This window comes from Rissa tridactyla, chromosome 4, assembly GCF_028500815.1.
Source record: "Rissa tridactyla isolate bRisTri1 chromosome 4, bRisTri1.patW.cur.20221130, whole genome shotgun sequence".
NCBI classification, from domain to species: domain Eukaryota; kingdom Metazoa; phylum Chordata; class Aves; order Charadriiformes; family Laridae; genus Rissa; species Rissa tridactyla.
Window position 1 is genome coordinate 60,983,736 of NC_071469.1, and position 16,164 is coordinate 60,999,899.

Consider the following 16,164-nt stretch of genomic DNA (forward strand, 5'->3'; position numbering starts at 1 on the left):
GTTCCATAGAATTGCTTTTTAAGTTTGAAAAACTTACGTACAAATAATTATTCTGTTTTCATCTAAGTAATTTCATTTTATTTTAAGGCTGCATGTTTTTCTCTATGCTCAAATTCTCAGTTATACAATACAACGTCTTCATAGTTTGACTTATACACTGAAGGTTTGGATCCTGTCAAACAATACTGAAGTTCAGCTGTAACTTTACTCCACAAATAAGTTTTATATGTTTCGGTAGAACACTTGCGTGTTGATGATTTTTTGTGAATCAACACGTTAATTGATGAACGCAGGTAGCAGGATCGAAGTGACAAAGTTACCAGTTTAACTAACTGTCTGGATTCAGGAAAATGTTTTGCTGACATTTCCAAGTATAATGAGTATTGCTTGTTATTTCAGAGGGTATTAAGCGCTACACTGCTATGCAATTAAAAACAATGGTTAACTTCAAGGAACTGAGTACATCAGATTCTAATGTGGAAAAACGTGTTTTAGGAAAAAGAAGAATTTATTTATTCAAGACTGAAAGCCAAAGGTCTGGAAATGAGAGATGAAACAGGTGGGTGAGATCTTTGTTTATAGTTTAGGATGCATTCTGAATTCTGTTTGACTTTGAATTTTATTTAGTTTATGCTCTTTGTGTTCTGTCACAAGTAAATCTTGAGAGTAGGATTTAGAAGTGTTTTCAGGAGTGTGATTAAAAAAAAAAAAAGGGGGGGAGGAGGTCTCCAGAGATGTGCATGGGGGGGTCAAATCATCTGTTGCACTGTTATTCCCCTAATTCCTTCCCTGCAGCTAGAAGGAATGTGCTGAAATCCTAGCCAAGTAATATAATCGTTCTGTAGTCTGAGGAGGAAGGGGCTTTTTTCCTTTCAGACCTCCTAACCCAGTGAGCAATCAGAGCTAAACATGTAGAGCTAAACATACACATTTGCCTCAAGTGCATGTTATGGTTGGGTGGATTAATTCACACTCCTTGGCTTCAGGTCTATGGTGTATACAATGAATACAATATTTTTCCTTGAGGGAGAATAAGACAGCTTCTGAGGAGACAGCAGCTGCTATCTGCCTGTCTTTGCCTGAGCACAGTTGCTGTAAAATAGTTGCCTCTCTAATTCATTATGTGAAACTGAAAGCAAGATGCCTTCATAATAACAGTGAATTGTCCATTGTAGTGTGAGGTTGGACATTTTGTTCATAGTATAATGCTCTGTTTGAATTTAGTAAAGCATCTGCTCTGATGTTCTGTACATCTCAGACCATTATTTTTCTCTTCTGTTTGTATCCTGGTGATCACTGTGTGGTTGAGAAATAATTAAGTTCTGTCTTTAAAAAATGTTTTTTTTATTGCCATTTTGGTTTTGTTTTGGGTTTCTCTTTTGTTTTTATACCCTAGAAATAAAAGAAAAAATAGTAAGCACGTATATCCCTTAGAAATAAAATCATATTGGCAGCATGTGTTGATTAAATCTGTTCTATAATACAGCTGCATGTGTATATAAAAAGAAGAGTAATAACAATATACATGAACAGTTGGAACCAAACTTACTTTTTTATGTAAGTGAATCTATAATCAGTTCTGTCGATACCAGTATGAAGAGACAAATTAACTATAGGTGTTACGTAGGCCACCTTCAAGTAGTCTTAGAGTAAGTTTATCCTTAGTATGTTAATCCATTGTAATATATTAGAGTTGTAAATAATGACAAATAGAACTGATCAATAATTTACATTTCTGTGATCAGGCTCAGGAACTTTAAAATGTATTTTGGAATGGTAACAAGTTGAATATCACGATTCTGTCTCCCTCATCATATCCATATCCCTTGGGACATTCAAATTTGACCCTCAATTTATAAGGATTTAAAGTGCCAGAAAGGTTGCATAGGAATTATCTGATATAGTTGAGAATATTTGCTGGTTCTTGAGATTCTGCAGCTGTGCTGTAGCCACAGGTTTTGCTTTCATGCTCTGTGGAGAGAATCCGTCTCCTCTTATATTCTGCTTATGAGTGGAATATTCAAAGTCAGCTTTTGTACTTGGTTCTTCACAAAATAATTGTCTACTGTATTGTTAATAAATCTGACATCTCAGAACATACACTGTTTGGTATAAGTTACTTGAAATTTATCAACAGCAACAGAAAAAATGTACATATGAAAATATCATGTCAGTCATGGATAGTGTTCTTTCTATATGAGTTGCTTTACGGGGGAAATTTAAATTACTAAATGCTCTTACTGGTGCTGTTTTGACTTCAGCCCCATGAGAGTTTAATTTTACTCAAAAGGGAGACACTCCTAGATCTATGAACTTTTTCACAGCCGTCTGCTAGTTCCCTAAATAATCTAAGACCTGATAAACATCATAACTTTAACAAATAATAGGCTCTTAAAGGTTATGCCAGCTTCAAGATGATGAGTATTTTTAATCTGCTGTGCTCCCTAGCTAAGTTTTAAAAAGTTGGAAGAAAAACATATTGTCTTGTTCAGGGTTATACAAGAAGCTTGTAGAAGCAAGGAGTCAGACCTAGCTCTCCTTCACCTGAACCCAATGTTTTAATCCAAAGAATTACCTTGACGTTATTATGCCAAAACTTATTTTCAGGTCAAAAAGCAACACTGAATGCAGAAGAAATGGCTGACTTTTACAAGGACTTTCTAAGTAAAAATTTTAGAAAGCATATGCAGTATAACAGGTATGTGGAAGGTATTTTTGTTGGCTATTATACATTACAGTCTAAGTGAAAGGTGTAAGATCAAATTTAGAATTTGAACTTTTTTCTGTAATTGGTAAAATAGCACCTAAAACCATCATTTTAGAAAACAATTAAAAAAAAATATGCTATTATTAGCATTTGACAGATACTTGTGATATCATTTTGAGTTCTTCTGTTGCTTTTTGTTGATTTAGTGGAGAAATGAATCTCATGTCTCAGATTGAGAGGCAAGATTAGGCGCTTAGTTTTTTTCTTTGATGGCATGGGTCTTTTCATGCAGCTAACTGAAAGTGATAAATATGCAAATGGGGCCAGTTCTGTTTAGTATCTTTATCAATGATCTGGACAAGGGGATTTAGTGCACCCTCAGTGAGTTTGCAGATGACACCAAGTTAGGTGGGAGTGTCGACCTGCTTGAGGGTAGAAAGGCCTTGCAGAGGGATCTGGACAGGCTAGACCGAGGGACTGAGGCCAATGGTACGAGGTTCCACAAGGCCAAGTGCTGGCTCCTGCATTTGGGTCACAACAACCCCATGCAGCGATACAAGCTTGGGGAAGAGTGGCTGGAAAGCTGCCTGGCAGAAAAGGACTTGGGGGTGTTGGTCGACGGCTGGCTGAATATGATCCAGCAGAGTGCCCAGGTGGCCAAGAAGGCCAACAGGATCCTGGTTTGTATCAGAAATAGTGTGGCCAGCAGGACTAGGTCAGTGGTCGTCCCCCTGTACTCAGCACTGGTGAGGCCCCACCTCAAATACTGTGTTCAGTTTTGGGCCCCTCACTACAGGAGGGACATTGAGGTGCTGGAGCGTGTCCAGAGAAGAACAGTGAAACTGGTGAAGGGTCTAGAGCACAAGTCTTATGAGGAGCGGCTGAGGGAGCTGGGGTTGTTCAGCCTGGAGAAGAGGAGAATGAGGGGAGACTTTATCGTTCTGTACAATTATCTGAAAGGAGGTTGTAGTGAGGTGGAGTCGGCCTCTTCTCCCAAGTAAGAAGTGATAGGATGAGAGGGAATGGCCTTGTGTTGTGCCAGGGGAGGTTTAGATTGGATATTAGGAAAAATTTCTTCACCGAAAGGGTTATCAAGCATTGGAACAGACTGTGCAGGGAAGTGGTTGAGTCACTACCCCTGGAGGTATTTAAAAGGTGTGTAGGTGTGGCACTTAGGGACATGGTGGACTTGGTAGTGCTATGTTAATGGTTGGACTTGATAATTTTAAAGGTCTTTTTTCAACCTAAACGATTCTGTGAATAAAACATTTGAAATTTCTATATAACAGATTCTAGTTGACTGTTAAATAAGGAGTAGTAGATGTGATTAATCTCAAAGGAAAATTGTTTAATGAGAGTAATATTTAGTATTCTTGGTTTTATTATTTTGCAAGCATATTGTAAAAATGAAAGTGATTAGCCTTGAGCATGAGATTTTTTTTGTGTGGTGAAGCATTAGTAAAATGATCGCCTGAACTCATCCTGCGTAGAACCTCAGCTACAACTGAGTGCGCTGGCAGCCACTGTGCCTCTTCACAACATCTACTGCATTGTTTCAGTGTTTATTGTTTGTACAACAACTTGATAAACTGGATTGGGGATCTGAAACAACTGAAAAACAACTTGCAAGCGCTCGTTACCCTGCAAGTAGCTGCGCATGCTTGGTAGAGGGCTAGAAATGAGGAAGGAATAGGAAGCTGGAGGGGGATAGCACTTAATCCAGTTCCAGTAGCACTGCCCCTTGAATATGAAGCTACAACTTCAGCTTCTTCTCTGTATTGGATTGAAAGATTATTGGGCTCAAAGGTGTCAAGTATCACTGGGTTCCTAATGGTGTAATGCTATTGGGAATTCTACCATCGCTACCATCATCAGCTATAGCTGATCTATAACAAACTGTGATTTAGGGTTCTTTGTATGTATTGTGCGTATACCCTAATATACTGTACTGTAAGAACAATTTTACTGTAGCAAATATTTAAAACAAATATGCATGTGTTGTCTTGCCCATGGGGGGAGGAAGCGGGCGGGGGGGGGGGAACCTCACCAAAAACCTAGGCAATAGCATGAAAAGATGAAAAGTAAAATATTATTTTTAATAAGATGATTGTTGTTCAAATTGCCTGTAACTGATGAGTGAGAAAGCGAATAGTTTATCTTAGAACTGGTCACCAGATGCCACTGTTGTAGCAAGCTCTGGATAGTCTCTCGTCTTCATGGTGAGAACATGACCTTCCTTGTTGCTGCCTTGTAAAATCAGGTAGTGTCAGCTGCATTGTAGTTTCAAAGTGGAACCACACAGCCCTCAAAGCAGTGGAGCTTTTTACAGGCACGCTGATTTTGAGGGGTCATATTTATAAAAATCTGTTTATGCATTCAGCTGTATGTTCTTTTGCAGGGTTGCCAGCTGGCCTGAAAACTGTGGCTGCTGGAGTGTTGCAACTTCTAAAATTTACTTAAAACTGAAGCAATGAGTGCGTGTAGACGCCATGAATATTTAGTTCAGGGTACTTAGGCTAGAAATACAGTCTAGTTTAAGAAAAAAAAATCAAGGAGGATATAGGAAATGAGACATGAAAAGGGAAAAGAAACTGTTGCAATGTTAGCGTGATATTTTGATTTAACATGACATTTGAGGGTGTAGCTCAGTGCTGCTTGTCAGCATGATTTCGGCTACTATCCCTACTGAGAGGTTAGTATCTCAGGTTTATGTTAGATCTGTACATGCAAGGTTTCCCAGAGAGATCTCAAGAGAAGACCTAAATCCTAGTGTTTAATATTCCCTGCTCGTTCTACTATAAGCGTATTCTATTGCTTCTTGTGCAGCATTTTACAAAATGGGGGAGGGATACTTGTTAGAAACTAGAAAGAAATTATGACATTACTTTAGTTTGTGACAGGGGCAAGAATTTGAAGCAAATTCTCGGAGGTTAAAAAGGGCTGATGTAGGTAGGATAGTCCGTATCTTGAATTGGTTCCAGAAGTCATGCATGCTTCATGAAAACTATTTAAAGACATAGACTAACTTTGGCAATATTGAAGGCATCATCTTTAAAAGATACTGTATTAGAAACATAATGTTTCCTGTATTGGGTTATACAGTTAGTCTTTGAAGCATGATTTTATTTCGTTTTTTTCCCCCACCCTTATAGGTGACCAACTGTGCCTAACAAATCTTGCACAGCACTAGAAATTTTTCTAGATAGATTGATGACCAGCTTTAATTCTGAAACATAAGAAATCGTTACAATTATTTTATCTTACCTGATTTCACATACGATTAGTCATAAAACTACCCATCCCTTAACTTTTTTACAGTTAAGTTTTCAATGGTTGTAGCCCTAAAGTTCACACGTAATCTGTTCATGGATGTGGATATTCACATAGACCGTTTCATAGGTTATTTAACTGTAATTAGGCAGGAAAAGTGTTGCTGCAAAGAACAGAAAATGCAGGTGATCATTGAATTGTCATTTGTCAATGCCAAAGGCTATTTTAATATAATTGTTTACCTTTTTCCTGTTTTTGTTTTGTGTGCTAATGATTTTCCTGGCTTTGGAATCCTAGAGACTGGTATAAACGTAACTTTACTATCACGTTCCTCATGGGACAAGTAGCACTGGCAAGAGCTCTGAGGCGGCTTCGTTGGAAAAAGAAAAATGTTGGAAATTAATCACAGCTCCATGAAGAATGGAACTAGCTAGGGCTGCTATAAACCTGTTTGTAGTGATGTTCAGAATCTGAATGACTACTGTAATAAATGCTTGAATCAGTTTGTTAATCTATGTAAATAAAAGTTGCCATTGATCTTAATTTATAATTACTATGTAGATTTCCTTTACCTTTTATTCCAAGAATATCTAAACTATTTCCCAACCAAAACACAACTGATAAAATTATCAAAAGCCGTTGCCTGTTTACATTAAGTGGAATGGATCACAACTGTCACATTTTTACTACAGAGTCATAGTTCCTTAAGAACATGTGATTCAGTGTGCTGTACTTGAGCTCAGATCAGAGAATGATGTCTCCACCAACCATATTAGTATATGAAGACAAAAACGTCTCATTTTGCAGCAGTTGTCAGTCTGGGGCAGTAGCTATCTGTACGTCATACAACATGGCTGAAGGATCAAGTACGATTTGTGAGTATATATACAAGCAATTTTAGAGTGATGTTCCTCTCAGTGTGATTATCTCTTTTTAATAAAGATTTAAGATATGATTTCATATAAATGACTAATGCAATAGGATCTTCTTAGATAATTTTCTTTTAATTAGAAGGAATATGCTCCCCTTGGACAAGAGTTCCTCTAACCTATGATTGGTGAAGATTTTAGTTGTTGAGCAATAAACAGTTGCATTGCCAGTCACTTAATCTTAGTAGAAAAGGAAACTGATGCTTGGCTTTATAGAGGAGAACATTATTAGTACTAATACGCACTGCTTTCTACTGGTTCATTTTTTTCCAAAAATTGCTGTTCTCACCAGTTTCTGTGAGGCACTCAACTCGCTTGAGGGGGATTTTTCTGGCCTGAAGGTATGTAACATCAATTGGAAGGAGGTTGCTTTAAGTGAACTCTTAAAATGTTATGCTGTGTATCTGTAGGTTAGAAGAAGTTCCATTCCTCGTAACGTTCTCCGTATCCATTCATAAAGTTAAATTATTTTTTTGATGCAATACCTACTAAAAGGATTCTATTAAAAAGAATATATGTTGTTAAATGAAGCATGTTTTCCTAAAGCTATGCTGTAGGGAAGGTTCTGCTTTTGCAAATGTCAGCTCAGTAGCCATTGACCTGTTTTTCATATCTAAATATGACATGATTTATTCACAGGCTTTTTCAGCTAGAGCAAAAAGAGATTTGTCAGTATCATCTGTAGTAATTCCTTTGCAAGATGAAATAAATATTAATGATATAGTAGTGGATCACACTGTTTCATACACTGATGCTCTCACTGGGGCTGAAACGGTCGCGGAATTGTGGTTTTAACTGTTGTCTTAATGGTATATGAAAACAGTTGTTATTATTAGCGTTTGCTGAGGTGATAACCAACACTTCTAGGAAAATATTATTTGTGAAAGTTATTTACTGCATCAGTACTGTAAAAGATATATATTTATTAAAAAGTTACAAAATGCCATGTTTCTTCAGGAAAACAAATTTTTGAAATAGACTACTGGAGGTAGGTAATGTAATTCTTCAGGGCTTTACAGTAAGTCATATCTTACAGTAGATAAGCTTTGACAACAATGCGAATGCACACTTTAATAAACAGTTCTTGTGTAAAGGAATGATTGGGTAATATAAGAAAATATCCCTGAAAGGCAAAGACCAGAACCCCAATGGATGGGGTAGTTGATAGCTGCATGTTCTATCAGCCTACGCATAAGATCCCTGAGGTCGTTTCACATATGCTTTAAGTGGATAGAGGTCAACCAAAAGAAGCATTTTCATCTCCTGAGCTGCTCACTTTTATTAACACAGACATTTTTGTATCTGCCTGCTGAACCAGATCAGGAAATTGGTTCACTGGTAGAACTAATCCAAGGAAAAAAGTGTTAGATGTCAGTTGAATTAATATGCTTCATCATGCAGATATAAGTGTTCTACTGTTGGCATAGGGGACATGTGGGAATTCAGATGGAAGGTTTGCATTGCTCTTCAGTCAATTAACAGTTAAAACTGTTTTCTGAATGCGTATTTTAGTGATGGTCACCCTAAATACAGTCAGCATATGATGGATCACACCAGGATTCTGCTCTGAACTGCTTGTACGTTAAGTTCATGCCTTTATGGCATTACCTTCATTAAGATTCCATGTGGTGTGCTGCATCCCTTCATCTAAAGCCTGTCGAAGGAGTGAGGTATTTATCTATTAGGTAAGCGTTGAGCTCTGATTTAGAATATCTAATAAAACCACTGTGCAAAGATGTTATTAAAAATAATCCATCTGAAATTTTGAGTCTCATTACCAAAACCACATGCATTTGCTGAGATAATTACATTTTCTGAACAGCCAAAAGCCGTATCATTTTTGCCAGTGTTGCATTAGTTTTCATATTTTTTCTTGATTCAGAGGAGTTGTAATAATGCCAGCTGCTTTCAGATATTATTGATCATAAATCCTTTATACATCAAAGGAAGAATAAGGAGCTCTCACAGACTACTAAAAATAATTTTTTTTATGTGTACAAAGGCCCGCTACAGTAACTGAAGCTAGTGAAATAGATCAAAGAGTGACTTTTCTGTGCACATTTTCTGAGTATAGGAAAAACACAGGGGAGTGTTCTTATCATTTAGGTATTTAGCTAATCCTGTCAGAACAAACTAGCAGTATTGGATATTTAATAGTGTCAGCATGTGGCTTTTTAATCCGTCTCCTCAGTAAGTGCATAATAAAGCAACAGTATTTTGGTAATACTAAAATAATTTTAGATAATTTGTATTGACTTGGGGTGGTTATGTTCTGATAATCTGTGTGGATTTTTGCTATTCACTGAATTTCTCTACTGGAGCATTAATTTCAGTAGAACATGAGAGGAGTCAGAGGAAGAGTCAGATGAGGATTGGGAGGTAGACCAACTAAAGGTTGGTTTGCAGTGACTGTAGCACCTTTATATATGCATCATAAAAAAAATAAATTGCATTTCTCAATTTCAGTTGGAGTTTTAATGTAGCAACTACTGAGAAGATAGTTTCTATAGTTAACTGAAAATTCTTGGTGATAAAACCAAAATTTAGTTCAAAATGCAGATTTATTTAGAAACTGACCCTTTCTGGTCACATTTTAAGGGGACTGTTTTCTGCTTGCAATTTTTAACTTTCACTATCATTAAGTAAGATTGGTATCCTACGGGACAATCAGATTTAGCCAAACAAAAACTTAATTTACATCCCGTACAGAGCCCATGGGCCAGTCTTTTGCATAAAGACTGGGAGATTGAATTGCTTTCAGGAAAGGATAATATATGCTTGGAACTGTAATATGCATGAATAACATTTTCTTATTAAAAGAATTACATCCACTGACTGCTGTAAACTGATTCACAGAATAATAACCCCATAATTACTTTATTTTTTATGAGTTTATTTCTTAAAAAGAGTTTATAAGTGTATGGATTGTAATCATCTTGAAATGCATAGTCATTAATACTCATTATTCTATAAATCACTTCTTTATGCCTTGCCTTTGCATTCATTAATGGATTAAGATTTACCCAAGTATTGTGAGATTTAGTTGATTGATATATTCAAATAGCAGATGCTGTGAATGTGCAAAAGAAGTCCTTTTGGCTAGAAATAGTAAAGGCAAAAAATTACATGATCCCTTTTTAAGTGTGATCTTACTCAGGGGAAATATTATTTTATAGTACTACCCACAGTCAAAATCAGTTTTAGAAGCCATGTAAATGCTCAGAAGACACTGTCCCTGTTCCAGCCAGCTGCTTGTGTTTTACTGGTTCAAACCAAATACCCCTTTAATTGAGTTTCTTACACTTTTCAGGCAAAGGCACAGTGATTTTTGCTTTCTGATTATGCAGGTTCTCATCCTTAGGGGTGGCCCCAGGTGTGTTGTGACTGGGTCTGAGGTGCCAGGAGGCAATTAGCATCTGGAGAACTGTGTCCAGTTCTGGTCTCCCTGGTTCAAGGAGGACATGGAACTGGTGGAGAGGTTACAGCAAAGGGGTACAAAGATGATTAGGGGACTAGATCATCTCTCTTATGAAGAAAGGCTGAGGCACCTTGGGTCTCCAGTCTGGAAAAAAGACTGATGGGGGGATCTTGTCAATGCTTATAAATATTTAAAGGATGGGTGTCAAGAGGATGGGGCCAGGCTCTTTTCAGTGGTGCTCAGTGACAGGACAAGAGGTAATGGGCACACACTTGAACATGGGAAGCTCCATCTAAACATAAGGAGGAACTTCTTTACTTTGAGGGTGGCAGAGCCCTGGAACAGGCTGCCCAGAGAGGAGTCTCCATCTCTGGAGACATTCAAAACCCGCCGGGACGCGTTCTGTGCAACCTGCTCTAGCTGAACCTGCTCTGGCAGGGGGGTTGGATGGTCTCCAGGGGTCCCTTCCAACCCCTACCATTCTGTGATTCTGTAATTAGCACCCAGCCTAAGCTGGGGTAGCCCTGAAGCTACTTCAATGGCCCACAACTGGCATGAGTTTTCAGCAGCCCCCACACCAGTCAAGCACTGCAGGCATTCAGCAGTACTCTGTTCGCACTGCTGCCTCTGAAGAACCCACTGATATGATTCAGCTGCAGACTTGGCTGTGATAACTTTCATCTGCTGAGCCAAAACACATTAACAGGCAAAATGCAACTTTCAGAATTATAAGAAATTCAGGTCACTATTTGTATCTCATTGTTAAAGAACTTCTTGTTGACAAGGTTTAGCTCTGTCTTTGTAATAAATCCCTGCCATGGAAAATTTTTCATATGATGTATCAGTGTGTAGCATACACTGGCTGTTTTTAAAGGGTTCCAGAAAACTTAACAGATTTTAATTTCTATAACGATTTGAATAATTAGAAGTCTAGATTGGGGGGGGGAGTGTCATTTTGCAAAACAGATTTTGTAGTCAAACCTACATTAGAAGGCAAAATCCATGAATTGCACATTTCAAAAGAGATTAACTGACTGCCTTGATTGCTTTCCAAGTGATTTTATTATTCTGGAGTGTCATATAGAAAATAGATGGTGTGACATAGCATAAGTGTTCTGTAATAAGCCAAGTCAAGACAGTACTGACCTTAGTAGCTGTGGAAATTATAAATACCTCGGTAGAAAACTCTTAATTGTCCAAAATTGTATGAGACTGAAAGACAAAATGGAAACTAAATTCCACTTAAAATGTAGGAAAACATCTTCTGGATTTACACCCATCTTCTCACTTTTACCAAAATAATATTTCACTTTTAATGTCATGTCGGGAAAACCTCCAGTTTCCTCAGGTCTCATAAAAAATTCCAGGATGAAAACCAGAACAAAATACTAAGCTGACATGTGAGTAAATAGCCACAGGTGCTAATATGTGTCAAAAGGAGAATTCAAGCTCACTTCAAAGAAAAAAAATCAACTCTGCCATAGGATATTATAGAGCGATTTTAATTGATGAGAGATGCTTAAAATTAATTAATTTGATATGCTCCTCTGCTCCTTCTTCCCTGGTGCTGCTTTTACTGCTGGGAAAAGAGGGGTCTATTCAGTGTGACACCTGGAGACTTGCTGCTGTGCTTAGCAGTTTCCACGGCATCACAGCCATAAATCTGATTGCCGTAGCATGGGGTAAAATAGGCTGATGCTGGGAGAATGTGGCCGAAGAGTTGCCACTGGACAGGGCATGTTTCCATTTTAGGAAGATTTTTTTTTCTCAGACTTTTGAATCATGAGGTTCATACTTTCTCTAAAAGCAGCTTATTACTTACTGTCTTGAGTCCATAATTTATAGATATTATCTAACAGACACTCAGCATTCAATTTCATATGTAACTAACAATGTCATTTCAACTTCTATTATATTTCAACTTCTAGTTCTATTATATGTTTACATGTAAATTAGAAAAGCAATCTCACTTATTTACAGTATAATCTTTGGTTTTGGGCGCTACCGAAGAGTTCACAGCCAAAAACTCAAAAGGGCATGAAGGTAAGTTGAATTAATGAGAATGCCGGTAACAGCATTCCAGCCTCCTTTGGCTGCAAAATGAGTGGGATGGGAAATGACAAATGTGTGAACCTTCTTTTAAAGATATTTAGAGTGCTTTCTGCATTGGTGCATGGTAAACCTGGCGGTAACATTTTTACAGTTTTGTAGTTAATTATAGGGATATGGGGCACGTTAAATTGCTGCCCACAACGGAACCGTTTGCTGGGGCGATTTCTGGTCAGTGTTCTACATTGATGAAGGAAGATACTGTTATTCATCACTCTGTTCCATGTGAGTCATGACAGTTTTCAAACATATGGTGATGGTGTACTTTGTGGCCCTTCAGCATGTAATAACAAGTGTAACACTGTGTAGGCAGTACATTTCACTTTCATGGCTAATTTATATATATCAGTTGTTCCCAGCTTTCTCCTAGTATTCATTGCGGCATATTTCAGTTCCTGTTTACAGTTATATTATTTTCAATACCTAGGGTTTGATAAACTACATATAACTGCACTATATATATCTTTGAAACAATTTCAATGTATTTCAGCTTTCATTAAAACATAATTATTATTTTAAATATTAAGGAATAATTTTATGTTAGAATACGCAGATTCAAAATCTAATGTACTGCGTATGGCATGTTTCAGCAATTCCCCAGAACTGCCCCAGGAGACTGTTGTTAGCTGATGGAGTGAACTGCTCAGTGTAACCAAAACACCTCAAACAGTCCAGGTGTTTTAGTGATGCTGATGTTGCAGAGAATGGTGGTGGCACAGATTTTTTTCCTTGCAAGAAGTTACTACAAGCTCTATTTTCTGTGAACTGTACTATGCCCAACTGGCCACCAAAGTCAAAGGTCAAGGAGTCCTGCTTTTACGTCCTGTCTTCAATGATTTGTCCTCTGAAGCAAAATGGTATCCTCAGAATATCTGTGATGATCTACATACTGATGAGGTAACTGCCTCTTCCTTAGCTAGCTTCTGCATAAATTATAACTAAATTCATTCTAGCCTTTTTGGCACAAGGAAAACCTTCAGAACATGATGTGATGCAGCAGTATCTGCCAAACTTGACAAATGAACAGCATCCCCTCACTGTTTTGGTTTTTTGTTGTTGTTGGTTGTTTGGTTTTTTTTATATACTGGTCTCTAAAACACCTATACACAGATGTAGGAGGAGTTCCTTTCTTCAGAAATAGAAACTAGCCCTGTAGGTGTCAAAGGTCTCCTTTCGCATTCCCTAGTATAGGGGGTATGTTAAGTGTGTATGGGCTAGGTTACAGATGGACCCCATGGATGTCCTGGGCAGAAGTATCACATGCAAGCCAGATCCTTGTGGTTGTCTAAATCACACAGGGAGCAGGGAATAGGATAGGATTGGGAAGGCACAAAGATGATTTAAAACCGTTCTCTCAACCCCTTGTCATCTGGGCTATCAGACTCTGTTATAGACCTTTTGGAGACTGTCCACAGATAGAGTTCTTCAAGAATATTTGCCCTCTTGTAACTGACAGACAAGCCTGTAGAGATAAAACACACCATCCATCCTGTAGGAGTGAGCTATGCAATCATCTCACTAATGTTTTAAGTCTAAGACTTGCTAGCAGCGATGTACATACCCTGTTTTCTTCTCTATCATTTTGAAGATACAGAAATGAAGAGTTTGTCCATGGTATGTCTTTGAACTTAATACCTTTCAATGGGTTTCTCTGTGAACTGACAAGAAAATGTTTTAATTAAAGCAGATTTTAAAAGGCAGTTACAACAGAAAAGACAGGAATTACAACATCTGAAGCTGAAGCATAAACTTCACAGTACATACTTGCAGTGGGAGGAGGGAGGCACCAAGGAGAGAGAATTCACATCCAAACCCCTGGGAATAAGATCATCTCTCCTTATCCTGCATCTGCTCTATTTCCCAGGAGACAGGATGAGGAGCAAAATACCTAGCACAGGCAGTTCTGTTGCCTATTGATTTCTAGAGTGACTCTGCCCTTCTCAGCCCCACGTACTGTATGCCATCCATCTAGCCACAGGCTTACTCACAGAAGCCACTTTCTGTAGAGACATAATTGGTCATTGGCACAGAAACTACAGAAACAGTTGTCGCACAGCAGAAATGTTTCCATTCCCCTTTCCCTTGGGGCAAACTGTATTACCGTTAATTCCCCAGTCCAGTGCAGCTGAGCACTGCCTCGGGTTGAATGCCCTCTTAACCAAGGCAAACTCCCAACAATGAAAAGCGGATGTAAAATGGCCTCCCATTAAAAATGAGAAATTCCAATCAAGCTTGGATGCCAAGTGAATTTGGTGTAATTCCATATGGAGTTTTAGTTGACAAGCAGAGAAAAGCATTTAACAGAAGAACTGAAAGGGGAATAAGGGATTGGCAATTACTGCGGCATGTGCAAAAAAGGAATACATCGTGTTAAAGGAAGGTTACTGATAAATCAATCATTTTCAATAGCGACCATGGCACAAACAATTGCAGCGCATTAGGCTTAAGAAAGATGAGGCAAATGGGAGCAGCGAAGGGCGAGCTGAATAATCATGGAGACATAGAATCTCTCTTAAAGAGATTAAGAGTTCAGTTTGTTTAGCCAAGCAAATTGATGGGAGGGGAAGAAGGGAGCGCAGCATCTCCTAGACAGGTGAGTGGAGGAAGAAAAATGTTACATTTGAGGACCTCCTTAGAAATGCAAACACATAGAGAAACGGGGCTAATCACTAGCAAGAGAAAAGAGCTGGAAAGAAATGGCACAATTTGGCACAATATCTATATGTATATATTACCCTTGAGACTGAACGCTGGAGGAGTGAGGTTCTTGGGCAGGAAGGGCAAGATGCCTGCTTGGTTTTCAAGAGTTTGATAATTATTGTTTGGTAATTACTTTTAGAAAAAGACCAGAGGAGGTGGCTATCTGTAATGCCTTTTAGACTTTTGAGACTTAGTTCTCTTTCATCTGTAGGTGCAAATTTCTACTTGGGAAAGGTCACATGCAGGCATACACTGGCATTGTAATTTCTTGTGGTTAGCATATGCATGAGCTTTAATAAAAGGCAGCACCTGAAAAGTCACAACTTCCTTCTTTTATAAATGTATGTAGGAATCTTAGTTAGAATAAAGAGAATGCATCTTTTATATCTCCCTGAGGAAGTACTAGTTTCCCTGGTGCCAAAACAAGTTTATGTTCCAGTCTGTGCCTCTGACGAATGTTGGTTGGAAAAAGGAATGCGTTTCTTATACTTTCAAAGACTCACTTCTCAAAAAAAAAAAAAAAGAAAAATCTCATACTGATTAATGCAGTTATCCCAGATTTACACTGACGTGTGACTGAAATTAAAATCACAGCCCTCACAAGTGTTTTTTGTAGGTAAAAAGCATTTTTCATAGTGAAACTCTGGAGAATTTCATGAGAAAAAGGTACCTAAAAGTCTCCTTCACCATGGAAAAACCCTGCACTCACTACCAAGATTATCAAGGTAAGAGTCTCACCTAATCTAATTGCAAGTAATCTGGCAGCAAAGCCTCATGAGTTAGCAAATCTCCATAAAGGAATGCTGACACACCATATAGGTAACAAACAGCTGGTGTTCGAAGAAAGGGAAGGGGATAATATAAGCAGTAATAAAGCAGGCACTTAGAAATCAGTAGAGATGATCCTTTTGTTCTCGGCTTTTAGCTAAGTGTTCCTGGGTTTGAACACAGACTGTCAAAGATTTTGTGTTTGGAAGAGTTTGTTCGGTTTGTGGAATAAACTTTTTTTCCTATCAATACTAGGCCTTATC

General features: G+C 38.1%; 1 protein-coding gene across 6 annotated transcripts in view; it reads left to right on the plus strand.

The window, feature by feature from the left end:
• Window positions 1–16,164, plus strand: part of LOC128909555 (kinesin light chain 1) — a 74,682-nt gene that overhangs the window by 1,720 nt on the left and 56,798 nt on the right. For 5 of the 6 annotated variants that reach the window (XM_054201368.1, XM_054201370.1, XM_054201369.1 and 2 more), the window contains exons 3-4: window positions 496–559; window positions 2,608–2,698. In XM_054201368.1, coding sequence (XP_054057343.1) covers window positions 496–559; window positions 2,608–2,698 — 155 coding nt within the window. Of the gene's footprint in view, window positions 1–399; window positions 560–2,607; window positions 2,699–16,164 lie in introns of all 6 variants that reach the window. The other variant, XM_054201373.1, reaches the window with a different exon arrangement.